Source organism: Lithohypha guttulata, assembly GCF_036872675.1.
Source record: "Lithohypha guttulata strain CCFEE 5908 chromosome Unknown scaffold_2, whole genome shotgun sequence".
Taxonomy (NCBI): domain Eukaryota; kingdom Fungi; phylum Ascomycota; class Eurotiomycetes; order Chaetothyriales; family Trichomeriaceae; genus Lithohypha; species Lithohypha guttulata.
This window is the reverse complement of record NW_027042751.1, coordinates 647,775-669,691: the sequence shown is the minus strand read 5'-3', so window position 1 is coordinate 669,691 and position 21,917 is coordinate 647,775. Positions and strand designations below refer to the sequence as shown.

Sequence of the window (21,917 nt, the reverse complement as noted above, 5' to 3'; positions counted from 1 at the left end):
AGTGAGTAGCGGATGTGGTGTCAAATAATGATGGCTGTAGTGGCTAGTACAAGCAAACAGTCAGAATAAGTGTACTGTCTGCGATACAGTAAGATCAGTCCCTTTTTATGAGAGCTGGTGATGTCGCTTTCATGTTGCTTCACTCAGATTTGCGCACCAATACTGTGACAAGATGTCTGCCTCAGGCATAAAACGCGACGAGGCTCCGCATCACTTTGCGGACGCTCCAGCCGCTACCAATTCTACGATTTACTTATGGCTTTCAACAAGAGTTGTTAACGCAAGAATGCTCGATCTCGTTACGTACAAGCTGGTTGCATGGTCAGCTCTGAAACAGGGCTTGACCCCCAAATTCGACTCCAGGCGCTTCTTCTTTACGTTATGTGGTAACATTGGTGTTGAGCATTACTGCTGAATAAAATGGAATGAACTCCTAATCTGATCACACTTGGAATGTTGGACCATACCAGCACAAGCAACGTGATCACCCTTGTCCCACACCCTTCCTTTTACTAATGTGGAATTGTCACAAGTCATAGTACAGAGGTCGAAGCACGCTTCTAACGACCATAAGGATGGTAACGGCCACCACCTCGTCCGCCCCGAAAGTTCGACCCAGGCTTGCCGGCATTCTTTGGGCCAGTTGGAGCACCAACAGGAGCGTTGCTTTGAGGCTGTGGTGTTGGTCCTTTAGGAGGTCGATTGCCTTGAGGTGTATTGTGTCTCACTGCTCCGACAGAAGCTCGTCCATTTTGACTACCACCATCAGGCTGAGGCTCGCCGTCATACATGCCTTCCCAGGATTGTGGTCCACCTTGGTTCTGGCTGTTGTTTCGACCTTGAAAGCCGCTGGACTTCCGGGATGCTTGTTGCTCATACTTTCGTTGCTCAAACGCGAGCTGTTCAGCTGCTGAAAAGCCAGATCGACCGCCTCCTACTCCACCACCATTTTGGTTACCCATATTCATGCCGTTCTGCATCTGCATCATTTGCATCATCTGTTGTTGCATCTGAGGAGTCATGTTTTGCATCCCAGCGCCTTGCATGTTCTGCATCTGTGCCATCATCTGAGGGTTCATCTGTCCCATACCTCCCATGTTGCCCATGCCGCCCATGGTGGCTTGTTGCATCTGTTGCATCATGGCGAGCCACTGTTGCATCTTTTGCCAATACTGAGCCATCATCTGAGGAGTCATACCGCTCTGACCCATCATGTTTTGATTCTGCATTGGTTGGACTTGTTGTTGTGGTTGGTTGTCAAAACCTTGATCCCTGCCGAACTTACCCTTGCGGTTTCCTCGCTGGTCATGCTCCTCCTCGCCCATCTTGCCACGTGGCTGAGCTTTCTTTACTTCGATTGCCTTGCCCATAATCTCTAATGGAAAATGCTCCAACACTCGTTCAACTGCAGCCTCACTATCGAACGTAACGAATCCAAAGCCTCGTGGTCGGCCAGTATCTTTGTCCATCATCAAGGTCGCGTCGACGACTCTCCCGAATTGTGCAAAGTATGCAGTGAAGTCGTCTTCAGTAGCTTCCTGCGAAACACCTCCGACAAATATCTTGGAGGTCTTTTCCTGTTCGTCTCGTGGGATGGCCCGTTTGGGGTCGATCTGGACACCTCTTTGTAAGCTTCTGTTACAAGGTCTTTTGTTCGGGGAACGATAACGCTTTTCAAGTTTTTCTGCGGGGGCAGAACCAAGGGAAACTTGTTTTTCCAGGGAATCTTCAAAGAAATTGGGCCTTACAATTTTGCCGTCTAGGAAATGTTCCTTGACCATGACAGTATTGACGACTTTAGGATCCTTGAATGTCAAAAAGCCGAAGCCTCGAGATCTGCCAGAGGCGCCATCTCTCATGACTGTGCATTCTTGGACTTCGCCGAACTGTGAGAAGTATTCATGCAAGGATTCTGTCCTGGTTAGATACACTCCGTAACAACCAAGATATACCAGAATTATTGCTTGTGAACATACGATCAGTTGTTTCCCAATTGAGGCCACCAATGAACATTTTTCTGCGAAGAATATACGTTAGCTATCAACCTATCCAGGATCTAACGTGAAACAATCATTTGCTGCCGTCATCCACCCAAACAAAGCCGCATGGTACTGCATTCGCATATTCATGTGGTCTGCATATCTATGCCCGGTGCAGGTGTATATTGTGGGCATTGTCGTCGTCGCCCGCGCCTCGCTGGAACAGAGAGTCTGATCATTCAAGGTCATATCATGCCATTCGCCTTTTGGTCATATAGCTGAGCAGGCTGGAACGGAGGTACAAGTCCTAGGCCATAACAATACAAAGTCTTTGTACCAGCGCCAACCCGCTCTAGTCCTCATTGGCTCAATATAGTAATTGCTTGCGTGTGTGCAAAACATATGTGTGGTTTATGTCTATATGCCTGCAGAGCTCATTGCCTCAATTCCTCATTTGGTTTAGCTCTGCTGGCCGCATATGCTCAGCTTTATGATCGGTCAAGATGTAGTAAATCTCGATTCTCGTATGATCACTGATAGATACTGCTCTTTCTATAATCGTACTTGCTAGGCCTGGCTCAACAGAGCACGGGAGCTATTGTTGCAGATACCATCCTTCATGGTTCTGGCGAGCGTGAATTCTATGGTGATCGATCTGTTATGGACTGTGTTGTCTGTCTGAACTTGAAGATGACTGCTCCGCCCTGAGTTTCGTTTTGGAAGACCGAAGTAATTCGTGCCACTCTCTCATATCAGACATGCTATGGCTGAGTTGTGTCTGCACTGACACCTGTATCTGATGTCTAGGCTTCCACCAAAGGAACTCTCTAGTTCGCAAATACGATCGCAGAATTTCGCAATCCTGACCCGACTTCCATTTATGAAACAAGATTTCTTGAGTTCTGATAGCGTGATGTCCAGATTCGCTTGATTCCTTGTATATCCCACCCTTGTGCTCGATCAAGTCCGTCGAGTGGACGCTTTGAGACCTTCAAACCTCAAAACGGCTTGGTACCAAAGAGTACGTATTTCTCTCTTGATAGCCGAATCATCGCCCATCAAGGTTTCGAAGATTGGGTTGTATGCAGTACCATGCGGCTTTTCGCAAACTCACTTCTTGTAACGATCACAGACTACAACGCGTAAAAGTGTAGGAGGATTGACTTACCCATCTTCTTTCATCTGTAACGGCTCGTCTCTGTAGGACATATCTACCGTGCTTTGTGGTCTGTCAAAATCTTGAACACCAGGAGAAAAAGGTTCTTCTTTGTAGTCATCATTGCCTGCGTCTTCAAAAGAATCCGGGACACCTGCTGTGTCTGGTTCTTCGCCATAACCAGGCTCTACCTTCACGCCTGCAGGTTCTGGTAGTGTCGGTTTCGATTCGACAGTCTCTGTTGGCATAGGGGGATTTGGTTTGGTATTGTTCGTGGTCTCATCACCGTCGTATAGATCAGCGAAGAGATCCTCTTCCATCTCTTCTGCCATTTTGAAAGTTGAGTGTCGATCGAATTTCGACAGGTACAGTCAGCGTTGTAAAGCTTTCTCGTGCTGGAGTGCTCAGAAAGAAAGATAGTACGAAGCAAGATTGTGCTACAATATGACGGAAGGGGTGGACGTTAGATAATTTTGATCCCTAAGTTGAATCCCTGATGGGTGCGCGTACTGCGTCAGACTGATCTGTGGTTGAAAGAAGCAAGTCAAGGGAAGGTGGACTGCAAAGGGGAGTGATAAAAACGGCGTGGTATGCAGGCCTGGTTCAGGTGAAAGCGACTGCCAACCGAACCCTAAATCCCCAGTCTTGGCAAACGTAATTGGCCGCTCCTGCCTCTAGAAGTCGCCCATAATCGCAGGAGCAACAATAGGCAGGAACGACGTCCATTGTGGTGGAACAATACACGCTTCTACAGCAGTAGTACAACATCGATCAAGAAGCAGCAAATACTGCGCAACGTGAACATCTGGTTTCAATGTGGACGGGCATACCACGAGCGGCACAAACCAGCTCGTCCCAGCACCTGATCAGGCTGTAGCAGTACCTACACAACAAGATGACTTCCAAGAAGATTCAGCAGGTGCGCAAGCTGTTTTCGATAGAGGGACATGGCTAACACCTGACTAGGAGATGGTACAGGTGGGTTCACCTATTTCCACATTTTGTGCACATGCCTCTTTCCTCCACCTGAAAACATGTGGCTAACATACTAGGCTTGCAGACAGACCAGAGTACGTATGTAATCTCAATCTCGAGTCCAGTCGTCAAACTGACTGTTTCAAGCCGGTCGTCATCACCTTTCTGGCGTAGCCGACCACAGCCACCTAGAAATGCCTCGGGCAGGGGAGGCATGATAGTGGGAGCATCATACTCTCACGCTGATATGCTGAAATTTGACTCTCTGTAAGTATTGTATTGTAGCCTGAGAGCAAGCCCTGAGAGCTGTAGTTCTATTGGATCCTCCTCGAGACCCCGAACGCCGCCAGTGTCTTCCTCACGAGCATCACCTACTCCATCCCTCGATAGAAACAAGTACCAATCGCCCGAGCGCAAGCCTGCGACACGCCTTTCCTCACCTCCGAGCGGCTGGAGTGTCATAGATCGGCCTGCACCTGTTGACGAAGAGGACGATGGGCTGATTTACGAGGATGAGGAAGACGAATTTGGACTACCAAGTATAGCTAATTTCCAGAGCAAAAAGGCCAAAAACAATAGATTGTCCATGCTGGAATATGGCACGGATCTCGAGAGGACAAGCTCAGCACCAAATTTGCTAGTACCGTCAACCTCGAGACATGAGCGATCCAGCAGCTTCGACATTGCAGAAGAAAGAAACCCATTATCGTACCCGAGTGCACGTAGGATTGAAGGAAAGATTTTGAGACCACAATACAAGGAGGTCTTGTCGGATCCCGCGAACTCGCTACACCTCATCAGACATCCGCCATTGTCGTCGGACGCCAGTGCAAAACAAGTCGAAACACACAACACTCGTATATCGAGGATAAACAAGTTCAAACGAATACTTCAGACCAGTACGGTATCACTTCCAGAATTGAGATCAGCAGCATGGTCAGGTATTCCTGAAGAAGTGCGTGCGATGACCTGGCAGCTTCTCCTTGGGTACTTGCCAGCTCAAAGTGAAAGAAGGATTACCACGCTGGACAGGAAGCGAAAGGAATATCTAGATGGTGTTAGGCAAGCTTTTGGGGAAGGGAGCGCTGCTCATCGAAACTACAACAGTTCTGGCCTTGCCTCCAATTCCTCGTATACGAATGGTCGCGGTCGTGGGTTGGACGAAGCACTTTGGCATCAAATCGTTATTGACGTGCCTCGCACGAACCCACATATTCCTCTCTATCAGTACGAAGCCACCCAGAGGTCGCTAGAGCGAATATTGTACGTCTGGTCATTACGACATCCCGCCAGTGGATACGTCCAAGGTATCAATGATCTGGCCACACCGTTCTGGCAAGTCTTTCTGGCAGTGTATATTACGGATTCAAACATCGAAAGAGGTATGGATCCTGGCCAGCTACCGAAGCAGGTACTCGACGCTGTGGAAGCCGACACGTTTTGGTGTTTATCCAAACTACTTGACGGCATACAAGACAACTACATTGTGGCTCAGCCGGGTATTCATCGTCAAGTCGCAGCATTGAGGAACCTTACTGCAAGGATCGACGATCGTCTGGCTAGGCATTTTGAAGAGGAAAATGTCGAGTACATGCAGTTCAGTTTCAGATGGATGAACTGCTTGCTTATGCGTGAGTTCAGCATGCGTAGTATTATTCGGATGTGGGACACCTATCTTGTAAGTACGCAAAACGTTATGAAGAAGTGCTCTAACGAATGGTGCTAGGCGGAAGAAGATGGCTTTTCACAATTTCACCTCTATGTCTGTGCTGCATTCCTGGTGAAGTGGTCAGATCAGTTAATGAAGATGAACTTTCAGGAGATCCTGATGTTCCTACAGGCGCTGCCAACAAGAGATTGGACGGAAAAGGACATCGAGCTGTTGCTTAGTGAGGCCTTTATTTGGCAAAGCTTGTTTCGTGGTTCGAGAGCTCATCTGCGGAACTCTTCGAACTCTTCGGTAGTAACAGGATCGCTCGGGCCACCGGGTTGAAGTGATACTTTGATCTAGCATAATCAAACTTAATCTTGACTCTACGACGCATCGCGGTTGTTTCTTGTGCACGAGTAAATGCACAAGCAGGACTGCATCATGTTCAAGCTCAAGACGTTAAGCTGTACCTTACAGTAGTGCGGCTAAAAGAAGTCCGAACGAATAAACATGGCCTTAGATGCTGTGTCATCGCCCGAGAAGCGGTCACTTTTGGCTTTTACTGTACTGTCTCGTGATTGGTCGGACTGAAACTCAATCTATCAGATCTAGATCAACAATGTCAGCATCATAGTGATGACCTCAGAGGGGAGGCGCGATTGTGGGGTTCTCGCGTGCTGCTTTCGCGATTACAGCTTGTGATAGGCAAGCCAGCGCATTCACTCCCACGCACTCTACCAGTGAAGACATCGACACATCTGGACTGACGTACGGCTGCAGCTGTGATATCAATTGATGAACAGGTCCATGCGCACTGGATTCTCCAACCTGTCTCTCCGAAAAACACCTGCAAAATTCCGCCCATGACTTTTCTCCTTCGAACTTCACCTCTACGTCTATCTCGTTGTACCACGAACTTTACAACTAGTTCTTCGTATCTCAGATCGCCTCAAGCTTCTCTACACGCTCGAGTGTTCTCGTCGTCTCAGTTTCTCAAGATGCCGAACAAACACAACAACAAGGAGGCTGTCAACGAGCATATTGGAAAGGACCAATCTGGTGCCGCAGATGAAGCTCATCAGTTTCAAGCTGGTAATCGGTCAGACCGAAAGGAGGACGAGTGGAAGCACAGAGTGCCATACAAGATCCACGATGATGATTCCAAGTTCCCTGCGAAATGGAAGGGAGGGTGCCACTGCGGCAAGGTCAGATATGAACTGAGTCAAGAGAAGCCTCTCGCAGCGAAATTCTGCCATTGCTCTACCTGCAGGAAGTTGCACGGAGTACGTCCTCGTCGTCGCTGATGGTCGAAAATCTTGCTAACAGACCCAGGCTCCGTTCCAATGGGCCACGATTTTTCCCAAAGATGTAATTAATTTTACTAACGGAATCCACGACCTTGGCTGGTATGATCCTACTAACAAGTCCAACACACATCATCTTCCGTGCAAGGTGCAGTGCGCATTTTGCCGAACTCCTATTATGGATGAAGGTCGAAACATGATCCTGCTCTTCCCAACACTGATCGACAATATTGCAGAGAAGAAGGTTCGGGACAACTTCAAACCGACTTGCCACATGTTCTACAACCAGCGTACAGTTGACTTCACAGGCGACGGGCTTGTCAAGTGGGAGGGAATCGACAACAAGAGTAACCTCCTTGATGACGAAGGTAATGTTGTTGTCAAATACGAAGATGGCATGGAGGAAAAAGAGATGGATGAGAAGAAGAGGAAGTATTTTGATGGCCTCCAAGACAGTCATCCAGAAACCGCCCGAAAGGAGAAAGACCTCAAGATCTAGGCAGGTCATTTGAGTGAGATAATGCGGTTCACGGCCCGCGGTCGTAGTCAGGCAAGCACTCTTCTTGTGTATCCTGGAGCACGCTGGTTGTCGGAGCCAAGTATTAGGGCCGACGGGTCGAACTCTTACCCGTGGAAGACTTGGAAGACCTGGAAGACCACAAATATTCAGACTCAATCAAATGCGACATTGAATCTGAATCGAAAATCATCAGTGCTGCGAGTCATTGTCTCTATTTCAGCTTGTGGCTTTCGTAACTGTCTAGGCACGACAATGTAATCTCCTGTCTTCACTCCACTCATATGCCGCGAGCGAACCAGCCAATGAATGGACCAGCAAGGGTCCCGGTCTTCGATTGGCTGCGCTCAGAATCCCTGTACATTTATTCTGGGCATTGACATGTTCCCGCCCATTTTCCAATACCTTTGTCCATCGCTTGCGTATCATGGTACATGTGGAATTTCAGGGGCGTTATCTATAGTACTCATCAACTCCGGCACGTGCATCCCAATTCAAGATAAGTTTCAGCTCTCACTTTCGCGAGTCATGCTGCGTATACTGCTATATGCCCATCGTTCCCTGTACGTGTGTACCTTTCTTTGATGCTTCTGCTTGTTCCTCACGTTCTTTCCTCCACAAACCCCGACCTTTCACTTCAACAATGGCGTTCAACACCTGCCATAGAGTCTTCTTGCTAGCACTAGCGATGGTCGCCTCTTTTTGGGTCGCATTCGTATACGGCGGGCATCAACCAAAGTTCAACGACTGGCACTACGATTATAGGATTGTCAGTTACGGACTCAATCGACCTGAAAAGCTGGATAGCCTGGGCAAAATACCTACGAAGTTTGAATCATCAAGAGGCGATCGTACATTGTTCATCCCACAGGCCGACGGGTTGGCGTATCGCTAAAGGCATCCCCGCATACACACACATACAGCAATTCTGTAGTTTTCGAGCTTTTCCTTCCAGATGCACAGACCCTACTAGGGACGACGAAACGACATAACACGGCAATACAATATACAACATAGATTTAGATTTGGACGACAATAGAGTGGCATTGAATTTACCCAGGGATTTTTCATTTGTTCTTACAACATAGACGGATATATTTACAGGATGCGATAATGGTGTTTTACGCCATTTCAGGAGGGCACCAGTGCAAACAATGACATGAGCAGAGGTGTTGTGGTTTTGAACACTTCCAGCGATCGAAAACCACTACAAGCAGCATCGCCATACTATTACAGTCAACTACGAAATCAGTCCAAGCCATGGCTGAAGCTCATGATGCCGTTATTCGTCTCAGCTGAACACGGCCTGAACAACGTTATAAGTCCTCAGCACCGCCACACAGAGCAAGTGTCTGAATTCATTATCCTACGGGCGTTCATCATAGCTTATGGGGTTCTCTTTGCTTAATCGGCGCATGCTGCAATACCACAGTAGATCATAGATACAATGTTTGAAGTCCTCAAAAAGTCGTGTACTCCGTACATTACGTACTTCAGCCACCACGAACCGATCCACGTTAGGGGCTTTTTCAAAATGCAATCTGAATTTAGACGCCGGAAATTTCGGCGTTCAGGGGCGGAGCTTTGAGTTCTCGGCAGGATCTGACGCTCACGAACGCCATGTTTTACGCCTCGACGTTTCTGGGCGGCTTGGCAGGTGAAATTGCAGGTTTGGAGGAAAGTTACGTAGATTGTACCAAGTATATGTGTTTCTGAATCGCATGTGCTTGTTGTGCAGTTGATACTGTATTAAGAATGGCGAAAAAGGTCCTTCAGAGACTGTCAATTGACAATCTACTCAAGTATTCAGATCAAGCACAACCTCGATTGGAAGTAGATGCGTTGATCATGATGAGTTCCACGATAGGAGCAGAGTGTACCCATATTCTATCGCAAGCTCCTACTAGAGTAGTATCAAGTCACAACGATGCACGAGGAGTGACTGAGTAAATAGCATGAATCTTAAGCATATAGAGAAGATTAGTACCTATTGAAACGGGGCGTCCTCCTCAGCCTTTTCACAACATCCGCCCGATATTCCTTCCAGTCATTAACGCCCGAAGTACAACAGAATGACGAAACCTCTCTCCGACATATTGCATTGTCACATCTCGACTTTCATCCTCTTCATCCCGAATCGAACCCTACCAATCCTAGGCGTCCTGTCCAACATGCGAGTTTCCATTCTTAAGACAGTCTCCCTATAAAATGTCTGAGTAGTCCAATCATACGAGCACATGACAGCCCGTTGCATGCCTCCTCCTGAGCCGCACAGCAGGGCAACGACGGGTGGTCGCTCTGCTCGAAAAACTGATACAGTCCTATAAGCCTGATTAGCATTTTTCAGAAGTTAGTATATGCAGGCTTATCTTACATAGTATGTGTGTCCACGATTGTGAACAGTCTCATACCGTTGACTTCATGAGCTGTTGACGAGTTTCCTGCTTGTGAATCTGTGTCGCTTAGTAGTGGCGTTGTACCTTGACATTCATCGTCAAGAAATTGCTCGTTCAGGGTGTGTTGTGACAGGGGACTAGAATATGGTGCCCATGTCAGACGATCACAAGGGAAGCCGAATAATTTCCTCTCAATCGCGTCGAGATCCATGTATCCTTCGAAGCCAAAAAGCCAAGGCTGCGCGTTCCAGACTTTGCCAGAATATATGTTCAAGACCAACATAGGTGACAAGAGTATGAGAGTCAGGACGAGCAAGAGGAGGAGGACACCGAAGGCGATCATACCTGGGTCATTGCTACTAGAGCCAATGACAAGAATGATGAGATCGGTCAGGAACCAAACAGGGCTGAAGCGCACTAAGAGCCTGGCCAGCATCCTCGACCAGGTCTCACGTGTCGTGATCGCAACTCGCTGGAAAGAGTCCCAGGTGACAGTGGCGCCATAAGCTCCATCGAGGATGACGGTGTCATTATCAGCTATTCCTGCAACCTGGCAAAGTGGCTCAATGTCCCACAATCTGACACCCCAGGCGTCCTCCAGGTTAGTCCACCAGTGTCGATTGTTTATCTCTTCGTCACCTTTTGCATTCTTCACAATCCGCTGGTCCTCACTCTTCGTGTTCGTCAACAGACAGATCATACGTTCGAGAAGCTGATCGCTATCGTTCGACAAGGACAAGCGAGCAAATGCCTGGAACGCAGTATCGTCTGCCTCGACCCTGGGACGTTGTCTAAGCAATCCCATCAAACAGTACGCCAGATCGCCCTCCTTGTAATTCGTTGTGCCCCTGTGAACACGATTCGTCATGCATTCAAGCGCTATCACAACCAGTTCTAACCGACTGAGGGTCAGTGAATTCTCATAGTGCTCCATCAGCTGGCGACTGGAGTCGGCGTCATTCCATATCAGCTTCGCAAAATGCGCTTTGGATACTTGCCATGGCTTTCTTGATGAGCCCCTAGTGTAGACCGTAATAGGCTTGCCGATCGGACTGAGCAGGATTTCAGGGTATGTCCATAATCTTTCGCCCCACTCCTTCATGAGATCGGATGTTGTCACGTCTTGAGGGAGCTCGTTCGTACCTGCCTGCCCAACGATAATCGCAATAGAACATGCTGCCCGCACGATGTCACATATACTGTAAACATCCTGACTGTGTTCAACCTCATCTGTAGACATACAATTCTGATCGGTCCAGTAAGCGATGACACCAATTTCCTTGGCTGCTTGGCGCGATTTCTCATGCAGGAACTCTACATCAGACTTGTGACTCTGGCATTGCTCGCCTAGGTCAATATCAGTCAAAGTTTGGCTTGCGCGAAACACTTACCACGTACAATTGCATTCTACCTTTCCACGTTGTCCAAACTGCTTCCACCCTTCGGGGCAGGCCCTCTTGAAATGTTCACCAGTGTACGAGACGAAGAGATATGCAGGCGGAACGCTTTCGCCCGTTTCTTTCATCCATTCCTCAGGTGTCATTCTACCTCGAGGATACTTGTTTCTGTCTCTGACGCGATCGGTGAAACATAAGAATCGAGGTAGATGTCGTCGTTCCATAAGCACGTGCTTCGTCTTACTCAAGGCTTGCACGTTGCGATCCTCATAAATATTGCGTGCAGCTGTTGGATAACTCCACCACTTGTATGGAACAGGATCGTAGAAGCCATTGTTTCTGACTTGACCCTCGGCATCAGTTGGCAAGCACATCTGCGAAATCGAATCAGGAACGACGTTTGAAGAACCCTCTTCATCATGGGCTTACCAAGACAAGGAGACCGATACACGCTGGCAGCCAACGGGCGCCCACCGCAACCCAATGTGATTGATCCCAGTCCGCAGTCTTAGAGTTGACTTTGTCCAAGATGTCACGCCTCTTTAGCTTATGGGTGGCCCGAGAGCTTGGTGCAGCGCTATAGGGCCAAAAAGCCAGACGTATCAAGCGGGGGCTGACGTTCCTGATATAAGTTCTGCGCCAGGAACGTGCATCGGTATTACTTTCGTAGATTGTGTCGGTGGTCTGCACAAAGAGTTTTCGAAGTTTGCCATTCAGCGGGTCCAGGTAGTAATCGTCGTTGTTCAACTTTCTGCCGCGACGGAACACATCTAGATGTACATACCTCTTGTCATTGGATCCTTCCGATTGTGGAGTTCGACTTGGTGCTTGATACGAACCGGGGTTCTTTGTGCTGAAGACCGCGTCCCGGTGGAAGTATTTGGAACTCATCCAGTATAGCCAGTGTTTGGCTTTGATCGCGTCCATTAGTCTGTTCAAAACTCGGTCCATAGCTTTCATGTTAGTATCTGGGTGTCCTCCTCGCCTGTTCTGCTTGACTTCGCGGACACTGGTAGTGAAGATCGGTTTACCAGCTTCTTCTTGTGTGTGCTCTGGATGTGCCTAAATCTGTTAGTGGGAGCTGGAAATCGGTTCATCAGTCTTACAGCACTATAATTAGATCTTGCGTCGTGGCTGTGGTTGTCTTCAGGCTCATAGTCCACACGTATCTGCTCGATATCCTGAGGGCGGTCAGTCGATTCTTGTATGAAGAGCTTTGGGGTTTTCGTGGGAACGCACGTCTCTTTGGTGTCTCATCGAATGGTATCCCGGATGATTGTTTTCACGTACATCATAAGTCCAGGTTGAATTACCTTGGTAAGATGTATCCGGAGTGTGTGAGGCATACGAGTCTTGGTTAATATATGTATGGGCCTGTGGAGGTGAAGATCTTGGATCAGGCGACGACCAGTATGGACTTGAGCCTGCAGCGTGGTGAGATTGCTGGATGTGCCCAGCACTCGTATCTCGAGGGCGGGCCTGTGGTGTCATAGGATATCTGCTGTTCTGAATCAGCTCTGCGAAAACCAACTTCAAAGAGCATACTCGTGCTGCTGGTGTTGTCTAAGCCTTCCAGAGGCGCTATGATAGGACTAACACGACGATGAGCACACCCCTCAACTGAAACACGTCTGACTTACCATGATGGCGATACAACGATATAGAGAATCAGCAGAGAAAGTCAGTCAAACACAGGCTAGTGACATATACAGGGAGTAAAAAGGTGAAAGATAAAAGCAAGGAGTGATGTAGTCCTGTGGCTCGTGGTTCGGTTTAATTGTCAGGAAAGGATATGAAAGCTTTTACTGACTCGTGGAGCAACTTCCCTGTCATCTCACGAAGGCCGGACAAGCGAATGCGCGATCAAGTTCGGCGCATGATAGCAACAGAAGAACCTCAAGACACGACCAGACCAGAGGGAACAATACGAACCGCTCTGCGAATTGATCATCAGCATTGAACTTGTGTGTCTTATATCTCGTATTTTGCCCTAGTGCTGAAACAACGGTCATTGGTACGAAACCACGTCTGCTCGCTTGTCTCAGGGGCTAGACCGAATGTGGCGCATTTCTGCCGGTGCGATAGGTGACGACTATCGTGACTCTTGCGACAGCTAGCATAAGCTGGATCAGATGCAGATGTAGTAAACACTGTAGGTACGACAAATTCAGTTGGCAGGTCGCTGTAATTGGTCACTTCGTGGAGAGCCAGGGACGATGCCTGTGGTCGAGCTGATATTTCCGGGAATCGTCAAGGTCGTGGTACTCGTAATGGCCAGGCGACAGGCGAGTTAGCAAACCCCTATATAGTAGCTTACACCTTTTTGGAGCGCACAAATTGACTCCTGTAGGCAGACATCCTTGTGAGTTTCACGATGCATCACGTAGGAGGGTGTGACAGTCAATGCAAAGCAGTCGCCAATTTCGAGAATTACTGTTTCGAGCAAAGTTTAGTGGCAGGTGCCTGGATGCGTCCTATTACTGCCTGAGGCATGAGCATGATATACGCTAGGATATCGAAGGTTGGCCTCGTTACACTTTCTTTCCACATCCACAGGCGCCTAAGGTTCGTTCTGACTCTCTTTGTTTGCATTGGGTCTTCACCACGAGCACATGTTCAGCTCACCCACAGTCATGGCATCCAGAGAGACGCATCTACGTAATGAACCTCTCGCGTTGCCTTCAACTTCAGGGATTCCTCCACCACAGCCCACGAACAATTCAGATATTGTTCATACAGTGAAGCTCGACCATTTCGGACCGCTGGTTGTGAACTCCGATGGCACATTGAGCAGAATCGCAAATTGGGCTAGTATGGCGGAATCAGAAAAAGAACGGACGCTACGGATACTCAGTAGGAGAAACATGCTCAGGCAAGAGAAGCTCAAATCTGAAGAGGGCGAGATCGGCCGCGAGAAATCATTGTGATAAGGACAATGCTCTGAAGGACGCCTACCAGATTTTAGACAGCGTCGTGGTCGAGATTTACAGGTAGCAGAGCTTTGAAGACAATCTTCAAACTGTCATCACGAAGACCACTACTTTCTAGCAGCCTCCTCATACTTCTTTCCCAGACCTTCGTCCCACATCTTCACCAACGCCTTCCCGGTACCTGCGCTGATCACATCCTCTCCACTCTGAAGTCCTTTTTCGATTTCGGCAATAAACTCGGGTAGTTCTAGCGCTGCCTGGTTATTGGCCTTCTTATTGTCGTCTGGGTTCGTCCTTTCACGATGCAAGTCGGTGGAAACAGTAGGTGGAACTATTTCGATCACTTTGACGTTCGCGCTCTTTTTCAATTGTGTTCTCATGTTCACGGTGAAAGAGTGAATCCATGCTTTGGTCCCGTTATAGACAGGATTTATTATACTAGAAGGCATGAAGCCTAACACCGAGCTGACGTTCACAACCACGCCACTTTTGCCAGATGGAAGAGATGTGAAATGTGGCAGAAGTGCCACGATGAGGTGCATAGGGCCCCGAATATTCGTGTCGATCTCTTGATCCGCTTTGCTGAGATCGAAGCCATAATCGCCGTTGCTGAAATTCGAGCCTGGGATCTCAAATGGTCGTTGAACTCCAGCATTGTTGAATAGAGTGTTGATATCTGGATGGTCCTTGAGCAGCTTTGCTACAAAGTTTGGTATTTGGTCGACTTTGCTGGTATCGAGGACATAATAGTCAGCCCCTATCTCCTTGGCGGTTGACTGAAGTTTCGATTCGGTGCGACCACAAATGACGACTTTCTTGCCTTTACTGATCAGATTCTCAGCTATAGCACGACCGATGCCGCCTGCGCCACCAGTAATGAGTGCTGTCTCAATGAGGTCGTAGGTAGATTGACCCATGTTTGCTGAGAGTCTTTGGATATGCTCGGGCGTATACCTGATAAGTCGAAGTCTAGAAAGGTTACACTAATGCTGAACAAGTACCTACGTGCTTTTTGCTTTTCTGTTTACTTTTGTACCTGGTTGTCTCTGCACGATCGTCATTGTTGGTCACGAAGAGACTTCTTGATGTGCCGTAAGCGCGGAAATGACGCAATCGTACTATGGAAAACCACGGCACCTCTATCTTACCTTTTACCAGCAGAGCCGTACTGGGAAAGATATAAACCTCGTCACATCTCTCTGAACTGCTATACGTGGTTGCCCTCTGAAGTATCGGACTTCTGGCACTGCGTAGTCGGAGAAGCCCAAGAATTGATCTGTAGTCGTCTCAGGAAGGTGTGACGAGGTTTATATCTTTGCTAAATGACGCCTTGCCAGGCAGAGAATCAGCGATGTCGTGCGTTAAAACTGTGACACATCGTACACAGGAGGACATCGTTAACATCAACGTTGGTTCGTCTCACAAGGATACAATTCTTAGTGTCTCTGTGGAGGAAGTGAACCGCGACGAGCCTGACTCTGAGTAGAGTGATAACAATATTCCATGCTCGCTGGACCTGCTGATATAGGCTGTTTGTCCTGCTCATAGTGTGGCAAGCCGTTGTGTTCGTCATCAGGGCGATCTCCTTCGTAACGCTCGAGCCACGGACTAATCTGAAGAATTTCTAGACTTAGGAGATGCTAGATCACCTTCGATTTCTCGAACTCCTCAATCTCGGCTTCTGACCTACCTAACTCCCTGAGTATCTCCTTCGTATGCTCTCCCAGAAGAGGAGGTCTCCGCCGTATCGAAGCCTTGTTCTCGCTGAACTTTACACTTGGACCTCCGAATCATTAGCTAATTTGAACACTTATGATGACCTCCTTACCAATGACATTTAAACTTCCAGCTACTGCTGACTTGAAAACAAGCTCTTGCACCATATCTCTTGCTTTCGTCTGACGGTGTGCAAACACTCTTTCCATATTGTTAATTGGTGCAAAGGGCATGCCACTGCCTTCAAAGATTGCTGTCCAATCGTCACATGTCTTGGTTTCGAAGATCTTTTCGATGATCGGAGACAGTTCCTCACGGTGCTCTACCCTGTCTGAGTTCGTTTTGAATCTTGGATCTTCGCGTAGGTACTCCGCGTCGAGAAGTTCACAGAACTTATTCCATTGCTTCTGATTTGTTGCTCCGCACACAAAGTAGAGGTCTTTGGTTCTGAATGCACCGTAGGGGACTAGAGCCGGGTGTTCTGTTCCTATGGGCGACCCATTAGCTCGGGAGGACACCCTCTTGCATAGCGACACATACCCCATCGTTCTGCTTCCTGACCTAAATTCAGCCACGACATGCCAACGTTGATCAAAAGTGCCACTTGTGTTTCGAAGAGGGACGTGTTAATTTCCTGGCCACGACCAGTCCTTTCGCGAGCATACAATGCCGCCATAATAGCGCCATGAAGAAAGAGGCCAGAAGACATGTCAGTAACGCCAAGTCCTGGTTTGACTGGCCTCGCATCCTTTTCACCTGTAAGGTACATCATTCCTGCCTCTGCTCCCACGATCGAGTCATAGCCGGCTTTCTGCGAGTCAGGTCCGGAAGCGCCATAGCCAGTGACGGAACCTAGAATGATCCTATGATTGATTTTCGAGAGCACATTGTAGCCAATACCTAGTTTCTCCATAGTACCAGTCCGAAAGTTCTCTACCACCACGTCCGATTTCTTGGCCAAGTCCAGAAAGACGTTCCGTCCCTCTTCACATTTCAAGTCCAGCGTCAACGAGCGCTTGTTCCTGTTGATCGCCGCAAAATAGTTCTGGCTCACTCATCAGTGATTCTTCGAGCTCTTTTTATCTCGTACTCACGGACATGGGTCCTATGTCAGCCTTCCAAGCCTTCTTCTCACCTTTTGCTTGAAAATGTCTAGTGTCATCTCCCGTCCCAATACTTTCAATCTTGATGACATCGGCACCGTAATCAGCTAGAATCTGTGTACACATTGGTCCAGCCAGCACTCTCGAGAGATCGATAACCTTGAGGCCAGCCAGTGCACCTCCATTACTCGGCTGGCCGCCATTGCTCGTAGTTAGGTGTCGTGTATTTCTGTTGTTTTCGAGCTGGAGAGCAGGCCTGGAACTCGAAGAGAGCACAGCTATTCCTGAACTCCGGCGAAGCAGGAAACCAGTCGCGCAGCCGAATTGCTTAGCAACACTCATTTTTGAAATCTGTTTATATGGCCATCTCTGCTCTTGCGATCTTGAGTTCGCGGGAATGTTGCAATTCTCGTCTGTCACAACTTCAAAAGAAGGGAGACGGCACTTCACGTTGTACCGAGAGCACACCAGTGTATCGACCTCATCTGATTTCCAGGTAGCTCCCGATACAAAGACTTCTGGGCTTTGCTGGGAGAATATTTGCCAATGACGTGTATTCGTTTCGGATCGCCAACAAGGACATCAGACATGTTCAAAGGCCTCAAGTTGTACGTGTTACTCGAAATCAGAATGTTGTGGTGAATGTCCAGTGTCATCTCCAAATCTACCTGAAGTACCTCGGCAGTCAACCCATCTCTGAGACCTTGAGTGCCTTCATTTGAAATGTTTTCACGAGGCAGAGGAGCTGCTGATATTTGTCAAGAGCTTGAATATCTGTGATCTCAAACGCATACTACGAAAGCATGAGCTGAACAGTTAGAAAGTTTCACTAACACAACCTCAATGTGGTATATACCCTCAACATGGCGACTTTTGGGCACACGAGACACGTCTTCGGCGCAATTACTCGAGCATCAATATCGCGAATATATTGTCAGCGTCTCTTGACCAAGACATCTTGGCACTCAACGCGTACAATTCACGCTCAAGCTCAAGAGTTCCTACAATCGAACCAGCCTGACTGGACTGAATCACAACGTACTGTACGCGAAGCAATAGCGAAGATATGCGCCAAGTACCCACCTGAATACTGGCTGAAGAAGGACAATGACCACTCCTTCCCGCACGACCTTCACCAAGACATGGCCCGAGACGGCTGGCTTGGCATCTGCATGCCTTCTGAATATGGTGGATCCGACCTAGGCATCTCCGAAGCAGCAGTGATGATGCAGACGATATCAGAGTCTGGAGCTGGAATGGCTGGGGCCAGTTGTGTGCACATGAATATCTTTGGTCTGGAACCAGTTGTAAAATTCGGCACAGAAGAACAGAGACGAAAATTCCTGGTCCCGTTGATTGCTGGTAAGGAGCGAGCGTGCTTTGGAGTGACAGAAAACACAGGCCTCGACACGTTAAAGCTACAGTCATTCGCGGCAAAGAAAGAAGGCGACGATCACTACGTGCTCAAAGGCCACAAGATCTGGACTTCAACCGCTCAAATTGCCGAAAAGGTCCTAATATTAGTCCGAACAACCCCCCTCGATCAAGTCAAAAAACCCACCCACGGCCTATCCCTATTCTACACCGACCTCGACCGCTCCAAAGTCCAAGTCAACGAGATAATAAAAATGGGCCGCGCAGCGGTCGACACCAACATCCTCCTCTTCGACGACTGGCACGTCCCCGCAACCGACCTAATCGGCGAAGAAGGCAACGGCTTCAAATCAATCATTCAAGGCATGAACGCCGAACGTATCCTGATCGCAGCCGAAGCACTCGGTCTAGGATACGCCGCGCTCCGTCACGCGAGCATCTATGCCAAGGACCGTGTCGTGTTCGGTCGGCCGATAGGAAAGAACCAGGCTATTCAGCATCCGCTCGCCGATTCTTGGATGAAGCTTGAATCAGCGAGGTTGATGGTGTATCTTGCGGCGAGGCTGTATGATCAGGGGTATGATACGGGTGAGTATGCTAATGCGAGTAAGTATTTGGCAGCAGAGGCAGCTTTTGAAGCGTGTGAGCGAGCTGTGTTGGTTTTGGGTGGGAATGGGTATGCTAAAGAGTATCATGTGGAGAGATATCTCAGGGAGTCTTTGATTCCTCGTATTGCGCCTGTTAGTCGAGAGTAAGTTTTCTGCATATTGATATGCTTGAATTTTGGTACTTACTGTGGAGCAGGATGATTCTCAACTACGTTGGCGAGAAGGTGCTGGGTCTACCGAGGAGTTATTGAAGTGATCATACTTGAGGAAGAAAATGAATGCTTCGTTGCATGCAGTTGGACGTTAACAGAATAAATGCAATTATGCACCTGATCAAATGGTAAGCGAAGGGTATCATACGGTACATCAACATCGAACACAGCAATAACAATGACAATTAGCTCTTCCCTCGCAGTCGCAGACCAACCGTCAAATCTCCTAGGGCTTTGCTCACCTAAAGCCTCCAGCCATTTGCACGACCACTTTCACTTCCTGCATCACTGCCCTCATGCACACTTCTCGCGTCATCGAACCACGGATTGTCGAAGACCTCACCAATTCCTGGTCGTCGAGAGGCATCCATATTCAGACAAGCCTTCACAAGTCTGTACGCCTCATCACTGGCCTTCTCCTTCAAAGACTCTCTGTTCCAGTCTCCCGCCAAGATAGCCATGACAACACGAGGCTGAAATGCATCCTGAAAGGGTCGACGGCCATTGATCAATGCAAATATGCAGACACCCATGGCCCAAATATCGACTGCAGAAGAGACAATACTTCTCTCAGGAGGCATGTCATTCGAGTGAACGTTGCCTGATGCAGATGAAGCTATTTTCAAGATCTCTGGGGCTGCGTACTCCAGACTACCACCAGCAAAAGCGGAGGAGCTGCTATCGGCAGGACCAAAGTACTTAGCTAATGGTCTGTCGCCACGGCCGAGGTCGGACGATGATGTAGAAGGGGAGGCAGCACTATCGCTGTCACTTGAGATCCATTCTGCCAAACCAAAATCGCAGAGTCGAAGCAGACCAGGTCCTTTACCATTCGTGGTTTCGACCAGACAGTTCTCAAGCTTAACATCGCGATGAACAACTCGTGCGTCAAGGTGCAAATAACGTAGGGCGGATGCAAGTTGATAGCTGTAGTTGGCGGCTAGATCTTGTGGCAGGCCTTGTCGGTTGTTGCTGACAACGTCAAAAAGTGTGCCACCGACATTGAGCGGTACGAAACAGAAGGTGGCCTCTTCGAGATCATAGACTGCTTCGAGCGACAGAATATGCTTGTGGTTCAACAATCGCCACAAGTCAACTTCGTGCTCAAAATCAGCCTGAGCATTTTCGTTCTCGGTCCTGCTCTTGCCTTCAATTTGCTTCTTAACAATTTTCACAGCCAAGGTCCGCTGTTCACCAGTCTGAGAATTCATCTGTTTGACTTCCCGAAAGATGCTGAAACCGCCGTAGCCAATTTGTTTGCCCAGCACATAGTCGTCACCTATTGTCGCACCTTCCGCGTCTACAGGAAGCGGGGTGCTTTCGGTATCAGCTCCACTCGATACGGAGAAGCCGCGAAGGAATGAGGAGGCGGCAGAGCGAGGAGATTTTGTAGAGCTGAGCGTGTCGCGACGAGAAGCTCGTCTTCCAGAATCACGATCTGACTTCTTCAAACTACCTGCACGCGAGAAGAAATCAGTGGCAGCCTCGCCATCACGCCATCTCTCCGACGCCTTTCTTTGCGATCTGACACGTGGTGAATCGTAGGAGGAGGAAAAGTGTCGGACAAGAGAAGGGCTAATACCAATTGGTGAAGTGGTATTGTTGTCACTTGGCGTTATCACGGCTCCTTCTACTGGGGATACTATTGCCTCGGATGTCATAGACTGTGGAAGGTCCGAATCTCGGGAATATTGGCGAGCTAGTGTGTCCACTGTTTGTTGAAGTAAGGGAAACCTGGCTTCACCTATGCGAGGCTCTTCCTTAGGAGGGCTATCTGTGTATTGTGGCAGATGTCTGCCAGTACGTGGATCATAGTGACTCTTATCCGACTCACTGTGCGGTCGCACATTGTGATGGTCTGAGAGGGCTTGTGCCAGTGCTCGTCCGCGAGGTTTGTCCTGAGCGGCTCTTCCCGGGGGTTCCAGAATACTGTGCCTATGGCCAGTGCTGGTTGTTACGACGGGGCTGAAAGTAATGGCAGTCTCCCTCTCCTTCAAGTAATCATCAACGAAAGAGTCAGACTCCTGAAGCGACGATGCGCTTTCGACTGCGACAAAGTCTTCATGCTTGTAGTCTGGCTGGGGTATCTCAATAGGTGGTGTCGCACAAATTCGCGTGATAGTGTCTTCACTCTGTGTAGAGGATCGGAGTCCAGGGCGCTGTAGATGCTTCTGTTCAGAGTTAGTAGAATCCTGAGACTGCCGATGCTCGTCCGCATGCGTGTCAAGCTTCAGACCTCGAAATCGCGACGAATGATCGTGAGGATTGTGCGCCATTCGTGGCGCCACGCTGGCGAAAGACTCAGTAAGAAGAATATCAGGTCCTTGAACACAAGCACCTGAGCAGGAGTAGAATGTTGGACGTGCTAAAGCTGGTCATGTAAGGGCTGTAGTTAGCGAACAGGCATTGTGAAAAGTGAGCAACTCAGAAAGCAGACACAACTTTGAACCACGAGGATATTCCGGCGGGCAGTTTCTGCCAATATTTGCGCAGGATCATCCCACGCTCCTGGCCGAAAGGCATAAATCTTACTGAGGTTGATCATCGTCGTTAACCATTCATCATGAACGCTTGCTATACACAGCGTACAGCAAGTGAG

The 21,917-nt window shown here is 48.6% G+C and overlaps 9 protein-coding genes across 9 annotated transcripts; 3 read left to right on the top strand and 6 right to left on the bottom strand.

The window, feature by feature from the left end:
* Positions 1-560: 560 nt before the first annotated feature.
* LTR64_002362 (uncharacterized protein) lies at positions 561-2,013 on the bottom strand (the record flags this gene model as incomplete). Its single annotated transcript, XM_064896733.1, has 3 exons — positions 561-1,613; positions 1,749-1,912; positions 1,977-2,013. The coding sequence occupies 3 exons, from the start codon at positions 2,011-2,013 to the stop codon at positions 561-563; spliced, it is 1,254 nt and encodes a 417-aa protein (XP_064755683.1).
* A 1,092-nt stretch (positions 2,014-3,105) lies between these two features.
* On the bottom strand, positions 3,106-3,467 carry LTR64_002361 (uncharacterized protein; the record flags this gene model as incomplete). Its single annotated transcript, XM_064896732.1, has 2 exons — positions 3,106-3,112; positions 3,148-3,467. The coding sequence occupies 2 exons, from the start codon at positions 3,465-3,467 to the stop codon at positions 3,106-3,108; spliced, it is 327 nt and encodes a 108-aa protein (XP_064755682.1).
* Positions 3,468-4,357: 890 nt separating this feature from the next.
* On the top strand, positions 4,358-6,103 carry GYP1 (GTPase-activating protein; the record flags this gene model as incomplete). The annotated part of the gene is made up of 3 exons (XM_064896731.1): positions 4,358-4,377; positions 4,501-5,788; positions 5,837-6,103. The coding sequence occupies 3 exons, from the start codon at positions 4,358-4,360 to the stop codon at positions 6,101-6,103; spliced, it is 1,575 nt and encodes a 524-aa protein (XP_064755681.1).
* Positions 6,104-6,759: 656 nt separating this feature from the next.
* Positions 6,760-7,564, top strand: LTR64_002359 (uncharacterized protein; the record flags this gene model as incomplete). The annotated part of the gene is made up of 2 exons (XM_064896730.1): positions 6,760-7,044; positions 7,094-7,564. 2 exons carry the CDS (start codon positions 6,760-6,762, stop codon positions 7,562-7,564), a joined length of 756 nt encoding a protein of 251 aa, XP_064755680.1.
* A 2,388-nt stretch (positions 7,565-9,952) lies between these two features.
* Positions 9,953-12,335, bottom strand: LTR64_002358 (uncharacterized protein; the record flags this gene model as incomplete). The annotated part of the gene is made up of 3 exons (XM_064896729.1): positions 9,953-11,325; positions 11,377-11,749; positions 11,805-12,335. 3 exons carry the CDS (start codon positions 12,333-12,335, stop codon positions 9,953-9,955), a joined length of 2,277 nt encoding a protein of 758 aa, XP_064755679.1.
* Positions 12,336-14,412: 2,077 nt separating this feature from the next.
* LTR64_002357 (uncharacterized protein) lies at positions 14,413-15,366 on the bottom strand (the record flags this gene model as incomplete). The annotated part of the gene is made up of 2 exons (XM_064896728.1): positions 14,413-15,259; positions 15,311-15,366. 2 exons carry the CDS (start codon positions 15,364-15,366, stop codon positions 14,413-14,415), a joined length of 903 nt encoding a protein of 300 aa, XP_064755678.1.
* Positions 15,367-15,945: 579 nt separating this feature from the next.
* Positions 15,946-17,466, bottom strand: LTR64_002356 (uncharacterized protein; the record flags this gene model as incomplete). The annotated part of the gene is made up of 4 exons (XM_064896727.1): positions 15,946-16,088; positions 16,134-16,508; positions 16,562-17,066; positions 17,116-17,466. 4 exons carry the CDS (start codon positions 17,464-17,466, stop codon positions 15,946-15,948), a joined length of 1,374 nt encoding a protein of 457 aa, XP_064755677.1.
* A 521-nt stretch (positions 17,467-17,987) lies between these two features.
* LTR64_002355 (uncharacterized protein) lies at positions 17,988-19,357 on the top strand (the record flags this gene model as incomplete). Its single annotated transcript, XM_064896726.1, has 2 exons — positions 17,988-19,249; positions 19,303-19,357. 2 exons carry the CDS (start codon positions 17,988-17,990, stop codon positions 19,355-19,357), a joined length of 1,317 nt encoding a protein of 438 aa, XP_064755676.1.
* A 203-nt stretch (positions 19,358-19,560) lies between these two features.
* Positions 19,561-21,863, bottom strand: LTR64_002354 (uncharacterized protein; the record flags this gene model as incomplete). Its single annotated transcript, XM_064896725.1, has 2 exons — positions 19,561-21,656; positions 21,851-21,863. 2 exons carry the CDS (start codon positions 21,861-21,863, stop codon positions 19,561-19,563), a joined length of 2,109 nt encoding a protein of 702 aa, XP_064755675.1.
* Positions 21,864-21,917: the final 54 nt, after the last annotated feature.